At 43.5% G+C, this 17,161-nt stretch overlaps 1 protein-coding gene across 6 annotated transcripts in view; it reads right to left on the minus strand.

The window, feature by feature from the left end:
* Positions 1 to 17,161, minus strand: part of Ctps2 (CTP synthase 2) — an 87,971-nt gene that overhangs the window by 59,048 nt on the left and 11,762 nt on the right. For all 6 annotated transcript variants that reach the window (XM_090326495.1, XM_090326499.1, XM_090326498.1 and 3 more), the window contains 7 exons: positions 16,912 to 17,082; positions 14,265 to 14,365; positions 9,121 to 9,237; positions 8,058 to 8,141; positions 6,729 to 6,809; positions 2,262 to 2,413; positions 318 to 450 (listed from right to left, as the gene is read on the minus strand). In XM_090326495.1, coding sequence (XP_090182621.1) covers positions 318 to 450; positions 2,262 to 2,413; positions 6,729 to 6,809; positions 8,058 to 8,141; positions 9,121 to 9,237; positions 14,265 to 14,365; positions 16,912 to 17,082 — 839 coding nt within the window. The remainder of the gene's footprint in view (positions 1 to 317; positions 451 to 2,261; positions 2,414 to 6,728; positions 6,810 to 8,057; positions 8,142 to 9,120; positions 9,238 to 14,264; positions 14,366 to 16,911; positions 17,083 to 17,161) is intronic.

Consider the following 17,161-nt stretch of genomic DNA (forward strand, 5'->3'; position numbering starts at 1 on the left):
AAAGAAGAGCTGACTCTATAACAAGTTTCCTGTACATGTCCCAATCTTTGCTTGTACCTGGTCCTCCCCACCACCACGCTCCCAGACGTTAACTCAGATAACTTTTCCCTTTTTGGTTTTCCCTTGTTTTCTTGGACTACAAACCAACCATCTTAGCCATGACGTAACTATGCCTGTACAGTTGAGTTCTGTAAATCCTCCTGGTGAATTATCAATCCTGTTGAGGTAGTCTTAGGAACCCTTTAATACAATCTCCTTGAAATATAACCTACTTGAGTGAGTGAGTGAAATATCCAGAAAAGCAGGCAGGGACTTACCATCAGATTCAGTTTGTGGTTGATGGCCAAGGCGGAGTGCTCTAGGGCTTTGAACACGGAGGCATAGCAGTCCCTGAGTTTGGTATATTTGCCCACTAGAGCAATGGAGCATATTTTCTGTAACCTTTCATACCTAAGAAAGAAGACCAGCTCAAAGTTTATGTGTGTGTGTGTGTGTGTGTGTGTGTGTGTGTGTGTGTGTGTGATAAAAGCACTAGGCACCAGTGGGTTACACCTGTAATCCTAGCTACTCAGGAGGCTGAGATCTGAGGATCATGGTTCAAAGCCAGCCCAGGCATGAAAGTCTGTGAGACTCTTATCTCCAATTAACCACCAGGAAACCAGAAGTGGTGCTGTGGCTCAAACTGGTAGAGTGCAAGCCTTGAGCTGAAGAGCTCAGGGATAGCTCCCAGGCCAAGAGTTCAAGCCCCACGACCAACAAAAAAAAAAACAACAACAAAAAAGTTCCCACATGGTCCTTACTCTAATTCTCAGGTACTGATTACAACTTTAGTAGAAAAGACTCACAAACTTTATGTACTTGACTCCAGTCTTTCCTCCAAAGATCAAAAACCCATTCATCCATCCAACAGATTTCAAAAATCCTAAGAAATCTCAATCCAGGCACTAGTGGCTCATGCCTGTAATTCTAACTACTCAGAAATGGGGATATGAAGATCACAGTTCAAACCTAGCCCAGGCAGATAAGCCCATGAATCTGTTATCTCCAATTAACTACCAAACAAGTCAGAAGTAGAGCTGTGGCTCAAGTGGTATAACACTAGCCTTGAGCACGAAAGCTCAGTGATAGCACCCAGGTTCTGAGTTCAAGCCTCAGGACCAGCACTAAAAAAATGGAAGAAAAAAAATAGAAATTCTAAGATTGGTTTACATAAGCATGTACAGACAGACATGGGACGAGGGAAAACATTTAAAACAAAAAAAATGCATATTTCAAAAGCTATCTCCTAAACAAGAGCTATTCATAAACTAGTTTATTAAGGTGACATTGTCTAAGAAATATATATTCTGTTTGTCAATAAGAAACCTTCCAATATTAACTTCCTAAGGTGACCTTGTATAAGGAAATGCATTCTGATTGTCTGCATTTAAAGTCGTTACATTCCCAACTGGCTCACAAAAGTCTGATTATTCATGGTGTGCCTGAAAAATGGTGCTAAGAGGACTATTTAAAATATTACAAGCCATTTAGATCAGTTTTATGAGAAAATTCCATTCTACAAAAGGTACTCAATCACATTTCACCATTAGAGACCCAATCTTTTGTGTTGCTTTTGTCAGGAAATCTGTTCAGAGAACATGAAAAATATGTGAACTGATATTAAGTCTGTAAGAATGTCATCTTGAGGCTGAAGATGCTTTAGGCCTCTGAAGAGACACTTTCGAAACTCCTTAGAAAAATATTACCAACCAGGCACTGATGGCCTAGCTACTCAGGAGGCTGAGATCTAAGGTTTATGGCTCAAAGACAGCCTAGGCACGAAAGTCCATGAGACTCTTACCTCCAATTAACCATTAAAAAGTGGGAAGTATTGGGGCTGGGAGTTTGGCCTAGTGGTGGAGTGCTTGCCTAGCATGCAAGAAGACCCGGGTTCGACTCCTTGGTACCACATACATAGAAAAAAGCCAGAAGTGGTGCTGAGGCTCAAGTGGTAGAGCTCTAGCCTTGAGAAAGTCCAAGGACAGTGCTCAAGCCCTGAGCTCAAGCCCAGGACTGGCAAAAAAAGGGGGGGAAGTAAAACTAGTAAAACTACCTCTGAAGAGGTATAGACTAGCCTTGAGCTCAAAAACTCAGGGACAGTACCCGAGCCCTGTGTTCAAGCCCCAGGACGGGTAGCTCCTGTGGGAGGGTTTTGGAGGCTTGTAGATTCTTTCCCTGTGGGTAGGTCCCAGGATAGTGTCTAAATAATTCCTTTCACAAACCTGTCAGCCATATTTCTCCACTTGAAAAGCAAATTACTTGAAGAATCACAAATGGGAAGGTCCAATCTCTCTTTGAAATATTTCACAATGCCTTGTTCTTCCAAAAGCAAGGGCACTCGATACGTAGATGAGACATCATGGATACAGATGACCTGATCAAAAATAAAACATCACTCTTAGGTGAAGCAACTTCAAGTGTGCTGTCAGAATAAAACAACTCTCATGAGAAACCAGTAATTTCTTTATAGCAATATAAATAAAAAAATTTAAAAAAACCAAGAGTTGGGTGCCGGTGGCTCATAGCTATTATCGCAGCTACTCAGGAGGCTGAGAACTGAGGAATATGGTTCAAAGCCAGCCAGGGCAGAAAAGTCCCCATGAGACTCATACTTCCAATAAACTAGAATTGCTGGTATGGCTCAAGCAAGTTCCAGGACCAGCTCAAGATAAAGAAAAAGAAAGAAAGAAACAAAGAAAGAGAGAGAGAGAGAGAGAGAGAGAGAGAGAGAGAGAGAGAGAGAGAGAGAGAGAGGGAGGCAGGGAGGGAAGAAGGAAGGGAGGGAGGAAGGAAGGAAGGAAGAAAAGAGGGAGAGAGAAGAGGGAGGGAGGGAGAAGAGGGAGGGAGAAGAGGGAAGAAAAAGAGGGAGGGAGGGAGGGAAGAAAAGAGGCTGGGAATGTGGCTTAGTGGTAGAGTGCTTGCCTAGCATGCTTGAAGCCCTGGGTTTGATTCCTCAATACCACATAAACAGAAAAAAACAGAACTGGTGCTGTGACTCAAGTGGTAGAGCTCTACCCTTGAGCACAGAGAAGCTCAGGGACAGTGCCCAGACCCTAAGTTTAAGGCCCAGGACTGGCACAATAAAAAATAGAACTCCCCTATGACCCAGCAATTCCACTACTTGGCATTTACCCAATCGTCCAGAAACAAGGACAGACTAAATTCACTAGCACAACGATGTTCATTGCAGCACTATTTACCATAGCAAAGATATGGAACCAACCCAGATGCCTCTCAGTTTATGAGTGGATCAACAAGATGGGGTGTTTATACACAATGGAATTCTATGCTGCTGTCAGAAAGAATGATATTGCCCCATTTTAAGGAAATGGCAAGACTTAGAAAAAAATCATATTAAGTAAAGCCAGCCAGACTCAAAGGAACCTAGGCTCAATGGTTTCCCTCATTTGTCACAATCAGTAGAAACCTTGGGCTCTCCTAGCAGAAATTTACAATAGAACAAAATCTATAGACATAAGGCCATATAGTATGACGCTAAATGTAAGGACCTCCAGGATATAGATACAAAAGCCATATAATGAGTGATTATTGTCCTTAATGTACTATATTATCTTTCATCTCTTTTGCTGTCCCTTGGTTATCTCATATTGTTACAATATTTCACCTTGTTATCTGATATATGCTTAATTGATTATGTGAAATAGGATAGGGAAGGGAAGAAATCAAGATGGGGGGGGAAGGGGGTGGAAAATGGTGGCCACGACATGAGAAAGCGTATCAATATTTGTGAAGTAATGTACCTTCTATCTGGTGAATATAATGTAACCCTTATATTAATTACAATAAAAATATATGAAACAAAACAGGAGAAAAAGAAGCAAAAAAAATGAGCATGAACCTGCATGCCTGTAATCCTAGCACTTGCAAAGCTAACACTGGAAGATAGCACACTCAAAGACAACCTGTGATGCATAGTGAGATTCTACTCCTGGAACAGTGAGTGTGCCTGTACATTTTACATATATAAGACACATGCGGGGAGTGGGGGAGAATATATATAGAACATGTAAAGACTATTTCTCTTATTATCCTCTGAACAATTTCATAGAACAACTGCTATCATAGCATGCATATTATCTTAGGTAATAATATGTAAACTAGAGATAAAGTATGCAGGAAGATTCACATAGGTTATATACAAATACTGAGCCATTTTATATTAGGGATTTGAGTATCCAAGAGTTTTGATATCATGTTGGGGGGAAGGGGGGTAGAAACAGTCACTTGGAAATCATGAAGGATGACTATATCTGGACTTTGTCCCCAATTCCTGGCAGAGCTTCAACAACCTTCAGAATTCCCTGAATGACAAAAATATCTTTGTCACACAACTTGGCTTACTCCCTATACCTTCCACACAGTTTGACAATGAGACTAGTTTTGACAATCAGGCTACTCATCAGAAAAAACAATCATGTGATTAGAGGACTGGAATTTACAGTCACCAACATGAACTGTAGCGAGACAATAGAGACTGAGTCCAAACACATGACCAAACATTCAATAAATCATGCCCATATGAATAATATCTCAATAAAAATTCTGTAGAGAGCCAGACACCAGATGTTCACACCTGTAAGTCTAGTTACTCAGAAGGCTGAGAGCTGAGGATCATAGTCTGCAGCCACCCAAGACAGGAATATCAATGAGAACCTTCTCTTTTTTTTGGCTGGTCATGGGGTTTAAACTCTGGGCCGGGGGCTGTCCTTAAACTTCTTTTGCTCAAGACTAGCACTCTACCACGTGAGCCACAGTGCCACTTCTGGCTTTTCCTGTGTCTTAATTGGAGATAAGAGTCTCATGGGCTTCCCTGCCTGGGCTGCTTCCAACCATGATCTTCAAATCTCAGCCTCCTGAGTAGCTAGGATTACAGGCATGATCCACCAGCAGCAGGCCCACAAGATTCTTATCTCCAATGAACCACCAAAATCCACAAGTAGATCTATGACTCAAGTGGTAGAATGCTAGCCTTGAGATAAAAAAAAAAAGCTTAGGGACAGTGCCTAGGCCCTGAGTTCAAGCCCTAGGACCAGCACAAAAAGAAAATAAAATAAGCCTGCATAGTAGGATGCCAACCTTATGTCATTTTAACTGGTATTAAGTTGCAATGTTCTTGCCCATCACTGGTGGCTCACACCTATAATCCTGGCTACTCAGATGGCTGAGATCTGAAGACCATAGCTCAAAGTCAGTCCAGGCATAAAAATCCCCTTGAGATCCTTATCTCCAATTAACTACTCAAAAACCAGAAGTAGAGCTGTGGTTCAAAGTGGTAGAGCGCTAGCCTTTAGTGAAAAGAGCTCGAGGACAGCACCCAGGCTCTGAGTTCAAACCCGTAACTGGAAGGAGAAGGAGGAGGAGAAAGAGAAGGAGAAGAAAGAGGAGGAGGAGAAGGAGGAGGAGGAGAAGGAGAAGGAGAAGAGGAGAAGGAGAAGAAAGAGAGGAGGAGGAAAAAGAGAAGGAGAAGAAGGAGGAGGAGAAGAAGGAGGAGGAAGAAAAAGAAGATGACCTTCACAGAGTAGGTGCTGTCTGGATAGAGTTGTTTTCCACACTTATTCTAATGGGCACTCAACACCTTCTCAAGAACATTCAAGGGTCTACTTGCAAGCATTCAACGATCTGTCATATCCTCAGTAAGTGCCCAGAAATGGCCTGCCTACTCTGTGTTCAGTTTACCCAAAGCCATAGCTATAATCAAGGCTTAAGATGTTTAAATATCACCAACCTGTTACTCAGACCATAGTACCTCTCTCCAGCATGTCCACCTGTACAAGTCCAAGTGCCACTAATATGGGGGGGGTGTACTTCAATTATGAATTCAACCTAAGCCAGAGCCAAGCACCAATGGCTCATGCCTGTAATCCTAGCTACACAGGAGGCTGAGATCTGAGGATTATAATTCAAAGTCAGACCACGCAGGAGAGTCCATGAGAGGTTTTCTTTTGTTGGGAAGGTCAGTCATGGGGTTTAAACTCAGGGCCTGGGCATTTCCCCTGAGCTCTTTTGGCTCAAGGCTAGCACTCTACCACTGTGAGCCACTCTATTTCCAATTTGAGGTAAGAGTCTCATAGACTTTCTTGACTGGGCTGGTTTTGAACCATGATCTTCAGGACTCAGCCTCTTGAGTAGCTAGGATTACAGGGATATGCCACCAGTGCCCCACTCATAAGATTCTTATCTGCCTATTAACTACCAAAAACCCAGAAATAGAGCTCAAATGGCAAGAATATGAGACCCTGATTTCAAACCTCAGTCTCAACACATAAAAAAATAATAAATGAAAGAAAAGCCAGGCATCAATGGCTCATGCCTTTATTCCTAGCTATTCAGGAAGCTGAGATCCAAGGATCACAGTTCAAAGCCAGCCTAGGCAGAAAAGTCTGAGACTGTCATCTCCAATTAATCATAGAAAAAAAAAGCTGGAAGTGGCACCGTGGCTCAAGTAGTAGAGTGCTAGCCTTGAGCAAAAGGAGCTTAGAGACAAGGACTAGGTAAAGAGTTCAAGCCCTAGGATCATCACCACCACCAACAACAACGATAACAAATCCCCCAAAGTTTGTATAAATTCCCCCCCAAAAAACAATAATAATATTGAACAAGTATAAAGCATTGGCATCAGCAGGTGTGGCTGCAAGACAATAAAATCTAAATTGCAGCAAGCACTTTACCTGTTCAGGGTTCACGTGACAAAACATAGAAATCTTCTCTTTCACGGCCATCTCGATGGGTGTTGAACTTCGGCAGACAATCTGTCAGACAGTGATGCACGGGTCAGGAAGCAGGCAGCAGGTAGTTCATGATGCCATTCATTTTCAGGAACCTTTTTGGTTCCAGTCCTGGGCCTTGAACTCAGAGCCAGGGCTCTGTACCAGAGCCACTCTATGCTCAAGGCTAGAGCTTTACCACTTGAGCCACAGCACCACTTCTGGCTTTTTCTGTTTATGTGATACTGAAGAATTGAACCCAGAGTTTCATGCATGCTAGGCAAGCACTCTGCCCCTAAGCCACATTCTCAGCCCCATTCATTTCTTTTTACAGGAGACGTGACCAAGTGTCTATATTGGTTCACTCCAGCCATGCCACAGCACTATTTGAAATATTTATCTAAAGGGCCACAGAGGAAGTAGTGTAAGTCTTCAGCCAGACTCACTGTCCTGATACTCAACAGTGCCAAAGTAGCTATCAACAATATGTAATCAGTCAGGTGACAGTGGCTTATGCCTATAATCTTAGCTATTCAGGAGGTTTATCTGTGGCTCATGGTTCAAAACCATTCAGGGGAGGAAAATCTATGAGATTCTTAGCTCCAGCTAACCAGCAAATAGAAGTGGAGCTGTGGCTCAAGTGATAAAGCACTAGCCTTGAGTAAAAAAGCCAAGTGAGAGCATGAGGTCCTAAGTTCAAACCCCAGTACCAGCCCTCCTCCAAATGTAATCAAATAGGTGACTGTATTTATTCCATAAATAAAATCTGATTTAAGCTAGCAGAAAGTTGATTTGTGAACCCCTGCCCAAGCCTATTGTCAATATTCAGATCACCTTCTATAAGGATACATTACTGTTTAGTCTAAAGATGAGAGCAGTGGGAGCCCAGCCTAGCAGGGTCATAGGAGAATCTCAAAGACTTGCCTTTATTAAAGGATCCGAGAACTACGGAAATGGCCAGATAATACACCTAGCCAGTTCTCCAATCGAATAAGAATCCAAGAAGAATAGAGGTCAATTTAAGCATAAGGATAAAGGAGCCCTTTCTGGCTCTCACATACAAAAAGCTTATTGTCATGAGAATCATTTGAGAGCATCAAAGGAGCAAGATGAGGTTAAAGATTAAGGTATTAAGGATGTAGCACAGGAGAAGAGAGCATGCTCAGCAAGTACAAGGCCTAGGCCCAGCCCAAAAAAAAGAAAAGTAAGTAGATGTTACAGATTGTGCCACAGAGGTCCTATTCCAAGATACTTCAAAGACAAATATACTCACTGTGCTTGGCTTTAACTCACCAGGTCTGGAGACAGTCCCAACCCCCTCAGGGCTCGGACACTGTTTTGAGTGGGCTTGGTTTTTTGTTCTCCAGTAGCACTTGGCTAAAAATAAATAAATAAATAAAAATGAGTTTCTATCAGTACATTGGACACCTGGTTCCCCAGTTTCAAATGGGAGACACATAAAATACCACAGGAAAATTGGTCAAAGGGAGAAGAGGGAGAAGAGTTAGAGAATAGATGACAGGGCCCAGTGACTTATGCCTGTAATCCTAGCTACTCAGGAGGCTAAGATCTGAGGATTGCAGTTCAAAGCCAGCCCAGGCATGATAAGTCCTTGAGACTCTTATATCCAATTCACCACTAGAAAACCCCAAGTGGTGCTGTGGCTCAAGGGGTAGGGCGGTAGTAGAGAGCTGAAGAGCTCAGGGACAGTGCCCAGGCCCAGAGTTCAAGCCCTTTAACCAAAAAAAAAAGAAAAAAGAAAAGAAAGAAAAAATAGACAAAGCTAGGTGCTGGTGGCTCACTCCTGTAAACCTAGCTCAGGAGACTCCAGCACCAGGCTTCATGAGACTCTTATTTCCAATTAACCACCAGAAAACCAGAAGTGGAGTTGTGGCTCAAATGGTACAGTTCTAGCCTTGAGCAAAAAAGCTCAGGGACAACATCCAGGCCCTAAGTTCATGACTGACAAAAAAAAGAAAAGAATAGATATAGTAATCAAAACTAAATTAGATATATGTACAATATATATCACAATGAAACATCTTTTTCAAAAAAAAGAAAGAATTGCTACACACCAGTGGCTCACATCTGTAATCCTAGCTACTCAGGAGGCTGAGATCTGAGGATCAAGGTTCAAAGCCAGCACAGGCAATAAAAAGTTCATGAGACTCTTATCTCCAATTAACCATGAGAAAACTAGAAGTGGTGCTGTGGCTCAAGTGGTAGAGCACTAGCTCTAAGCTGAAGAGCTCAGGAATAGTGCCCAAGCCCAGAATTCAAGCCCTACAACTGACCAAAAAAAGAAAAGAAAAAATTGATCCAAGTTACCTTTCACATACTTGTATGGAAAGCCTACCTGTGGGACAAGGCTGACATGAATATTGTAGAAATTCTCTCTTTTAGCCTTAAACTGGAATTGTCTAAATGCTTCTACAAATGGCATTCCTTCAATATCACCAATGGTGCCTCCCAGCTGGGGATGAAAACAGAAGACACAAATAAGCAAACATCTTCCAAGTTACACAGGTTACTAGAAAAATTCTTAGTATACCAAGCATAAGACCTCATATTTGGGCTGAGTGCCAGTGGTTCTTGCCTATAATATCAGCTGAGATTTCAGAATCACAGTTCAAAACCAGCCCAAGGCGTGTCTGAGAGATTTTTATCTACAATTAGCTTTAAAAAGGCAAGAACTAGAGGTATGGTTTAAATAGTAGAGCCCCAGCCATAAGCTAAAAAGCAGAGTAAGACTGTAAGGCTCTGAATTCAAGCACGAAGATAAGAAAAAACAGGCAGGAGAAAAATGAAATCAAGAAGACCTTTTTTGTGGTTGTTGTTTTTGCCACTCCTGGAGCTTGAACTCAGAGCCTGAACACTATCACTGAGGCTCTTTTTGCTCAAGGCTAATGGTCTACCACTTTTGCCACAGTGCCACTTTCAGCTTTTTCTGAGTAGTTTATTGTAGGTAAGAGTCTCACAGACCAGGAGTATAACCTAGTGGTAGAGTGCTTGGCTAGAATGCACAAAGCCTTGGGTTTGATTCCTCTGGACCACATATACAGAAAAGGGCGGAAGTGGTGCTGTGGCTCAAGTGGTAGAACGCTGGAGAAAGCTTAAGGACAGTGCCCTGAATTCTAGCCCCATGACTGACAAAAAAAAGAAAAACAATGTATAGGAAGAAAAATCCCGAATATAAATAACAGAAAAGCAGGAGTTCTACCATTTGCCCAATAATTGGAAGGCAGATATGAAATCCAGGGACAATATCAAAAAGGCAAGAGCCACCTGCTAGAATGAAAAAGTAAATCTCTCTCTCCCCCTCGCACATCAAATACATACACATACCTACGTGTATTTGAATAGTCTCCTTGAAGTGCTGGAACTACTAGAATTAAATTACTATTATTAAAACATGCTGGCTTTCTGAAACAAACAGAACCAAAGCCCCATGAATATTACTGGCAGTATAATCCTTCAATAAATGTCACGCTAACTTACAATGTGTTTCCAATAAGGTTACAGCATTTTACTTTCAAGCATGATAAAATTCACCTTAGCCCATTCCGCATCCCTGTATTAACTAATCAATGCTATCACACAAATTTTAAAATCAGGTCTCTAGCATTTGAGCATCTATGACATGCAAAGTGCTATCTCAGGAACGCAGAATTGAACAAGAGGTATAAGACAAAAAGAACAAGAAGCAAGAACAAAACTTGAGACCTGTGCCTGTGGCTGATATGGAAGATCATGGCTTGAGGCCAACCCTGGTTAAAGAAACATATATATATATATATATTGCTAAAGTTCCTGAAGAGCTCAGGGATAGAGAGCAGGCCCAGAGTTCAAGTCCCACAACCAAAAGAGAGCCAGAGAGAGCCAGAGAGACAGAGAAAGACAGAGAGAAACAGAAGAGTTAGAGGAGGATACAGAACTCAAGGGAAAAAGTGTGAAAAATTGCAGCAGTGGAGTGCCCTGGATATTTATGAAAGTGAACTATATGACTTGAGGGTAGAGACAGATGGAGAGACTAGAGGAGAGCGAGGGAAGAGATAACACTGCACAAAAGGAAATATTACCTGACACATGGAATTAGAAACCCTCTCTGCATCACCCCATAATAACAAAAAAGTAAATTAATAATTTAAAAAAATAGGACGGGAAACGTAGTGGTAGAGTGCTTGCCTAGCATGCATGAAGCCCTGGGTTCTCTTCCTCAGTATCACATACACAGAAAAATCTAGAAATAGCACTGTGGCTCAAGTGGTAGAGTACTAGCCTTGAGCAAAAGAAGCTCAGGGACACAGCCCAGGCTTTGAGTTCAAGCCCCAGAACTGGAAAAAAGAGAGAGAGAGACAGAGAAATTTGATAAAGAAGAATAAAAGTAATACCAAGAAAAGCACTATTGTGCTGGCACTGGTGGCTCCCACCTGTAATCCTAGCTACTCAGGGGGCTGAGATCTGAGGATCACAGTTCAAAGCCAGACCAGGCAGGAAAGTCCATGAGACTCTTAGTCTCTGATAAGTCCTCAGAAAAATCTCGAGGACAGCTCCCAGGCCTTGACTTCAAGTCCCAGGAATGGCACCAAAGGAAGTACTAAGTGAATGATCTGGATGTTGGGGAGTGAGAGATCATAGTGAGCCAAGCTCTAGAATTCAGCAGTCTCCGAGTTTAGCTACCTGGATGGATGAATGTGGAATCTATTTTTTTTTTGTCAGCCAGGGGGCTTGAACTCTGGGCCTGGGTACTGTCCCTGAGCTCTTCAGATCAAGGCTACTGCCCAACCCTTGAGCCACAGCCCCACTTCCTGTTTTCTAGTGGTTAATTGGAGAGAAGGGTCTCATCGACTTTAGTGTCAGGGCTGGCTTTGAATCGTGATCCTCAGATCTCAGCCTCCTGATTGGCTAAGATTACAGGCGTCAGCCACAGGGCCTGGCTGGAATCTACTTCTAATCCTGCTCTCTCTTTCAAGCCCTTTTTCTAATATTCTTTTTTATTATAATTAACAGAAGGGTTACATTATATTCACCAGATAGAAGGTGCATTACTTCACAAACATTGATAACCCTTCTTAAGTTTTTGTCCCCATTTCCCTCCCCGCTCTTTCAAACACTTTTGATATTTGGAGTCCACCTTTGTTGTTATTAGTTATGAGGCTTGAATTGAACTCTTCTTTGCTCAAAGCTAGCAATCTACCATTTTGAGCCATAGCACTACTTCTGGTTTTCTGGTGGTTAACTGGAGATAAGCATCTCACAGGCTTTCCCTGCCTAGGTTGGCTTTGAACCACAATTCTCAGGTTTCAGCCTGCTAAGTACCTAGGATTATAACCATGAGTCACCAGCACCCAATTGGAGTCCATGTTTGATGTTACAAAAATTATATATGGGCCAGGAGTTTGGCCTACTGGTAGAGTACCTGCTTAGCATGCACGAAGACCCGGGTTCGATTCCTCAGTACTACATACATTAAAAAAAAGCCAGAAGTGTTGCTGTGGCTCAAGTGGTAAAGGTCTAGCCTTGAAAAAATCGAACGACAGTACTCAGGCCCTGAGTTCAAGCCCAGGACTGGCCAAAAAAAAGCCAGAAGTGGTGCGGTGGCTTGGGATAAAACACTAGCCATGAGGAAAGCCCAAGGACAGTGCCCATGCCCTGAGCTCAAGCCTAGGACTGGCAAAAAAAAAAATTATACAAATGTGCCAGATGTGGTGGCTCAACTCTGTACCCCCATTCCACAGTCTGTTTCTCTTTGTATTTCCTGATGTCAGCAAATGGCATCTCTTCCCTTTAACTGGCTGAAGCTACAAGCCTAGAAATCATCCATCCTAGCTACTCGAACATCTCAAGTTTGAAGCCACCCAGAGCAGAAAAATTCACAAGACTCCTTATCTCCAATTAACTAATACATATTTGGAAGTGAAGGTATGGGTCACGTGATAGAACATCAGCAATGTAAAGCCTGAGTTCAAGCTCCATCACATCAAAAAGGAGGGGGGAAAAAAAAAAAAAAGGTGGCAGCCAGTCTTTAAACATTAGCCTTTTCTGCCCTCATGTGGCTGAACATGGTACTACATAATCTCTCTCAGCCCATTTTGAAGTTCCCTTTAACCAGCAGCTTTCCGTTTCACCTCGTCAGCCCAAATGCAAAAAATATTAAATGGAAAACTTCACAGAAATAATTCACAAGTTTTGAGAGTTTTTTCAAATCCTGTGGCTTGAACTCTGGGCCTTGGCAGTGTCCCTGAGCTTCTTTTCCTGCTCAAGGCTAGCACTCTACCACATGAGCCGCAGCCACCACTTCCATCTTTTTCTGTGTATGTAGTACTGAGGAAACAAACCCAGGGCTTCATGCATGCTAAGCAAGCACTCTACTACCAAGCCATATTCCCAGCCAAATTCACACATTTTAAATAACCTGCATAACAACATATTGTTGTCTTTGTTCTAGTTTTGGGGGGTTTGTTTTTTTTTTGGTCGGTTACATGGCTTGAACTCTGGGCCTGCACGCTGTCCCTAAGTTCTTCAGCTCAAGGCTACCACCCTACCCCTTGAGCCACAGCGCCAGTTCTGGTTTTCTAGTGGTTAATTGGAGATAAGAGTATCAATGGACTTTAGTGCCCTGGCTGGCTTTGAACAGTGATCCTCAGATCTCAGCCTCCTGAATAGCTAGGATAACAGGCATGAGTCACTGTTGCTGATGCCCCTTAGCTTTTTTAGCACAATGCTACTGGTCTAACACTTGAGCCACAATGCTAACTTCTGGCTTTTTGGTGATAGTGTTTGCCTAGTGTAGATAAAGCCCTGAGTTCGATTCCTCAGTATTATATAAACAAAAAGCTGGAAGTGGTAGTGTGGTTCAAGTGGTTCACACTAAAGTCTGTGTGTCTCTTGACTCTTTTTTTTTCACTGGGCCTGGGGCTTGAACTCAGGGCCTGGGCACTATCTCTGAACTTCCTTTTGTTCAAGGCTAGCACTCTACCACTTGAACCACATCATCACTTTCAGCTTTTTGTTTATTTAGTATTGGGGAATTGAACTCAGGGCTTTATGCATGCTAGGCAAACACTCTTATCACCAACAGCCAGAAGTGGCACTATGGCTCAAGTGTTAGACCAGTAGCCTTATGCCAAAAAAGCTAAGGAGCCTCAGCGATGGTGACTCACACCTATAATCCTAGCAATTTAGAAGGCTGAGAACTGAGGATCACGGTACAAAGCAGTTGCAGCTGTTTCCAAATAGCATGCTTGGGAGCACATTATTGGGAATGGATAGGGTAGCCTACAAGTGCCTCAAGGGCAGATATTGTGCCATTCCAGGGTACATTCTGGCCATGACATTGACCTTGAAATTAATGATCTGTCTCCCCACACAGAACACTTCATTCTCATTCCAGCACACAGGAGGCCATCTGTACATATGGATGGAGTAAATGAAGAAGAGAGGCATAGAAGTCCCACAAGATAGAAGTTTGTAGATTGTAAAGGGAAGTTCCATACTTGCCTCAATAACGCATATTTGGGGTTCTTTCATATTACTGTCTACAGGCACCTTGGCTTGATTCATAACCCACTCCTGGATAGCATCAGTAATGTGCGGAACAACTGCAGGAAAGAAAGGACAACACTGAGGCTTACTTCATGTGTGTGAAAAACTTTAGCCAGGCACTGGTGACAAGAAAGTGAGGGCAATGGAAGAGGAGAAGGGAGGAAAGGAGAGGGAAGTGTGGCTTAGTGGCAGAGTGCTTGCCTAGCATGCATCAAGTCCTCTCTTCCATTTCTCAGTACTACACACACAGAAAAAGCCAGAAGTGGAACTGTGGCTCACATGGTACAGTGCTAACCTTGAGCAAAAGCAGCTCAGGGACAGTGCCCAGGCCCTGAGTTCAAGTCTCAGGACTGGCAAAAAGAAAAATGAAAGAAAGGAGAGGGGGGAGAGGAGAGAGGATGTTAGAGAGGAGAAAGAGAAGAGAGACAGGGAAGGGAGAGTAGAGGGAGGGGAAGAGAAGGCAGGAAATTGGGGGAAGAAAAAAGGAGGGAGGGGAGGAAAGGAAAGAGGGGAAGAAAGAAGAGAATGAAGGAGGGGAAGGGAAGAAGGGAGGAGAGAAGAGGGGAGAAGAGAATGGGGAGAGAGAGGGGAGGAGTAAAAAGAGGGGAGAGAAAGAGTAGAATGTAGGAAGGAGTGAAGAGTTGGGGAGGGAAGAGAGGGACCATGGGAGGAGAAAGAGGATAGGGGGAGGAAGAAGAGAAAAGAGAGAGGGCAAAATACCAAGTAAGAAATATGCCAGAGAGGGGCCGGGAGTTTGGCCTGGTGGTAGAGTGCTTGCCTAGCATGCACAAAGACCCTGGTACCACATACATAGAAAAAAAGCCAGAAGTGGTGCTGAGGCTCAAGTAGTAGAGCTCTCGCCTTGAGAAAAAACCCAAGGACAGTGCTCAGGCCCTGAGCCCAAGCCCAGGCCTGGCAAAAAAGAGAAATATTCCAGGAGAGAGTGGATGCCAGACTCCCAGGGGCCTGGCCCAAGTGCACAGAGCGTGGTGGTAACACTAGCTAGTGAAGCAAGGCCCACTGGCCTTGGGGCTCAAGCAAGGGCTAAACAAACCCATGAGTGAAGGCCAGTGCAAGAGCCAACAGGACACATCTCCATAGCCATGGGACACTCAGAGACCCACCATTGGTGAAAAAGTCCCAAAACTGCTGGTCTGTGCCAAAGAAACAAAAAGTAACTTGAAGCAGGGTCACAGAGACCATCTCCATCCCATCCTGACTTCGTGTTGCGTGAAATTGCACTAATGGCCCCCGGAGGCTAAGATGAAGAACACAAGCTCCAGGTCAAGCAGCACCTCAAACTTACGGCTCATTTAAGTGGGGAACATGGTGCCAATCTCCACCTGGTGAATTTGGCACCATTTACGGGCCGTGCTCACTCAGCTTGTCCAACATGCCGGGCTCAGGTGGGCTTTGTCTCCACTCGTCAGGTCAGGAAGCAGGACCCAGCTCAGGGGTTTTGCTGTCTCCCCATCACTGGGACATGGGTATTTCCCAAGATCTACACTGCCCAGTTCCACCGTAGGATACAGTGATCTCCTTGTCACCAGCTGTCTGGCTTCTACGCCTACCGCTGCTATGGCAGCAATATGGAGGAGCAGAAGGAGGAAGGGAAAGAAGAAGAGAAATAGGATGAGGGAGGGAGGAGGAGGGGAGAGGAAGATGGAAAAAGAGAAGAAAAGGTAATTATGAACATGGAAAATGAAAAGAAAGCAAGTTTTAAAAGGATTTGAAGTGTTAGCGCTCAGAGCTCATAACACGTTCATCTTTAATTTGGGGCAACAGAATAATACCTTGTTGTGTGAGGGGATGGGAGGGAAAAATCTTGGGGCTGGAATGTGGCAGAGTGGTAGAGTGCTTACTTAGAACGCATGAAGCCCTGGTTTTGATTCCTCAGTACCACATACACAGAAAAAGCTGGCCAGAAGTAGTGCTGTGGCCCAAGGGATAGATCGCTAGCCTTGAACAGAGCTTAGGGACAGTGCCCAGGCCCTGACTTCAAGCCCCAGGACTGAAAAAAAAAACTTTGGGAGAGCATGAGGGAAGGAGTGACATTGTAACTGTAACTCCTTTGTACATTACTTTTATAATATTTGTTGTTGTTTATGTTTTTGCCAGCTGTGGGGCTTGAACTCAGGGCCTGGGCACTGTCCTTGGACACTTTTTCCTCAAGGCTAGCAATCTGCACTGGAGCCACAGTGCCATTTCCAGCTTTTTCTGTGTATATGGTACCTAGGAATCGAACCCAGGGCTTTGTGCATGCCCAGGGCTTTGTGCATGCCAGGCAAGCACTCTACCACTAGGCCACACTCCCAGCCCATATTAACAATTTTTGTTGTTGGTTGTGGGGCTTTAAGTAAGGGCCTGGGCACTGTTCCTGAGCTCTTCAGCTCAAGTCTACCACCCCCTTGAGCCACAGCGCCACTCTGGTCTTTCAGTGGTTAACTGGAGATAAGAGTCTCTTGGTCTTTAGTGCCTGGGCTGGCTTTGAACTGAGATCCTCCGAATTCAGCCTCCTAAGTAGCTAAGCTTACAGGCATGAGCCACCACATCCGGCTTCCATAATAACAGTTTTTAAAGGAGAAAAAAAAGAATATAATACCTTGAACTGTTTTTCCCAGGTAATCACCACGCCTCTCTTTATTGATCACATGCTGATATATTTTTCCAGTGGTGATGTTGTTGTCTTTATAAAGATTAATATCCAAGAACCTTTCATAATTTCCAAGGTCTAAATCAACTTCTCCACCATCATTTAAGACAAACACCTCACCTAACATTAACAAAAAAAGAAAAAAAGGCAAGACAAGTTTAAAATTTAGTTTCAATCAAAACTGATCACTTTTCTAAGT

Source organism: Megascapheus bottae, chromosome X (genome assembly GCF_031878675.1).
Source record: "Megascapheus bottae isolate mThoBot1 chromosome X, mThoBot2.hap1, whole genome shotgun sequence".
Classification (NCBI taxonomy): domain Eukaryota; kingdom Metazoa; phylum Chordata; class Mammalia; order Rodentia; family Geomyidae; genus Megascapheus; species Megascapheus bottae.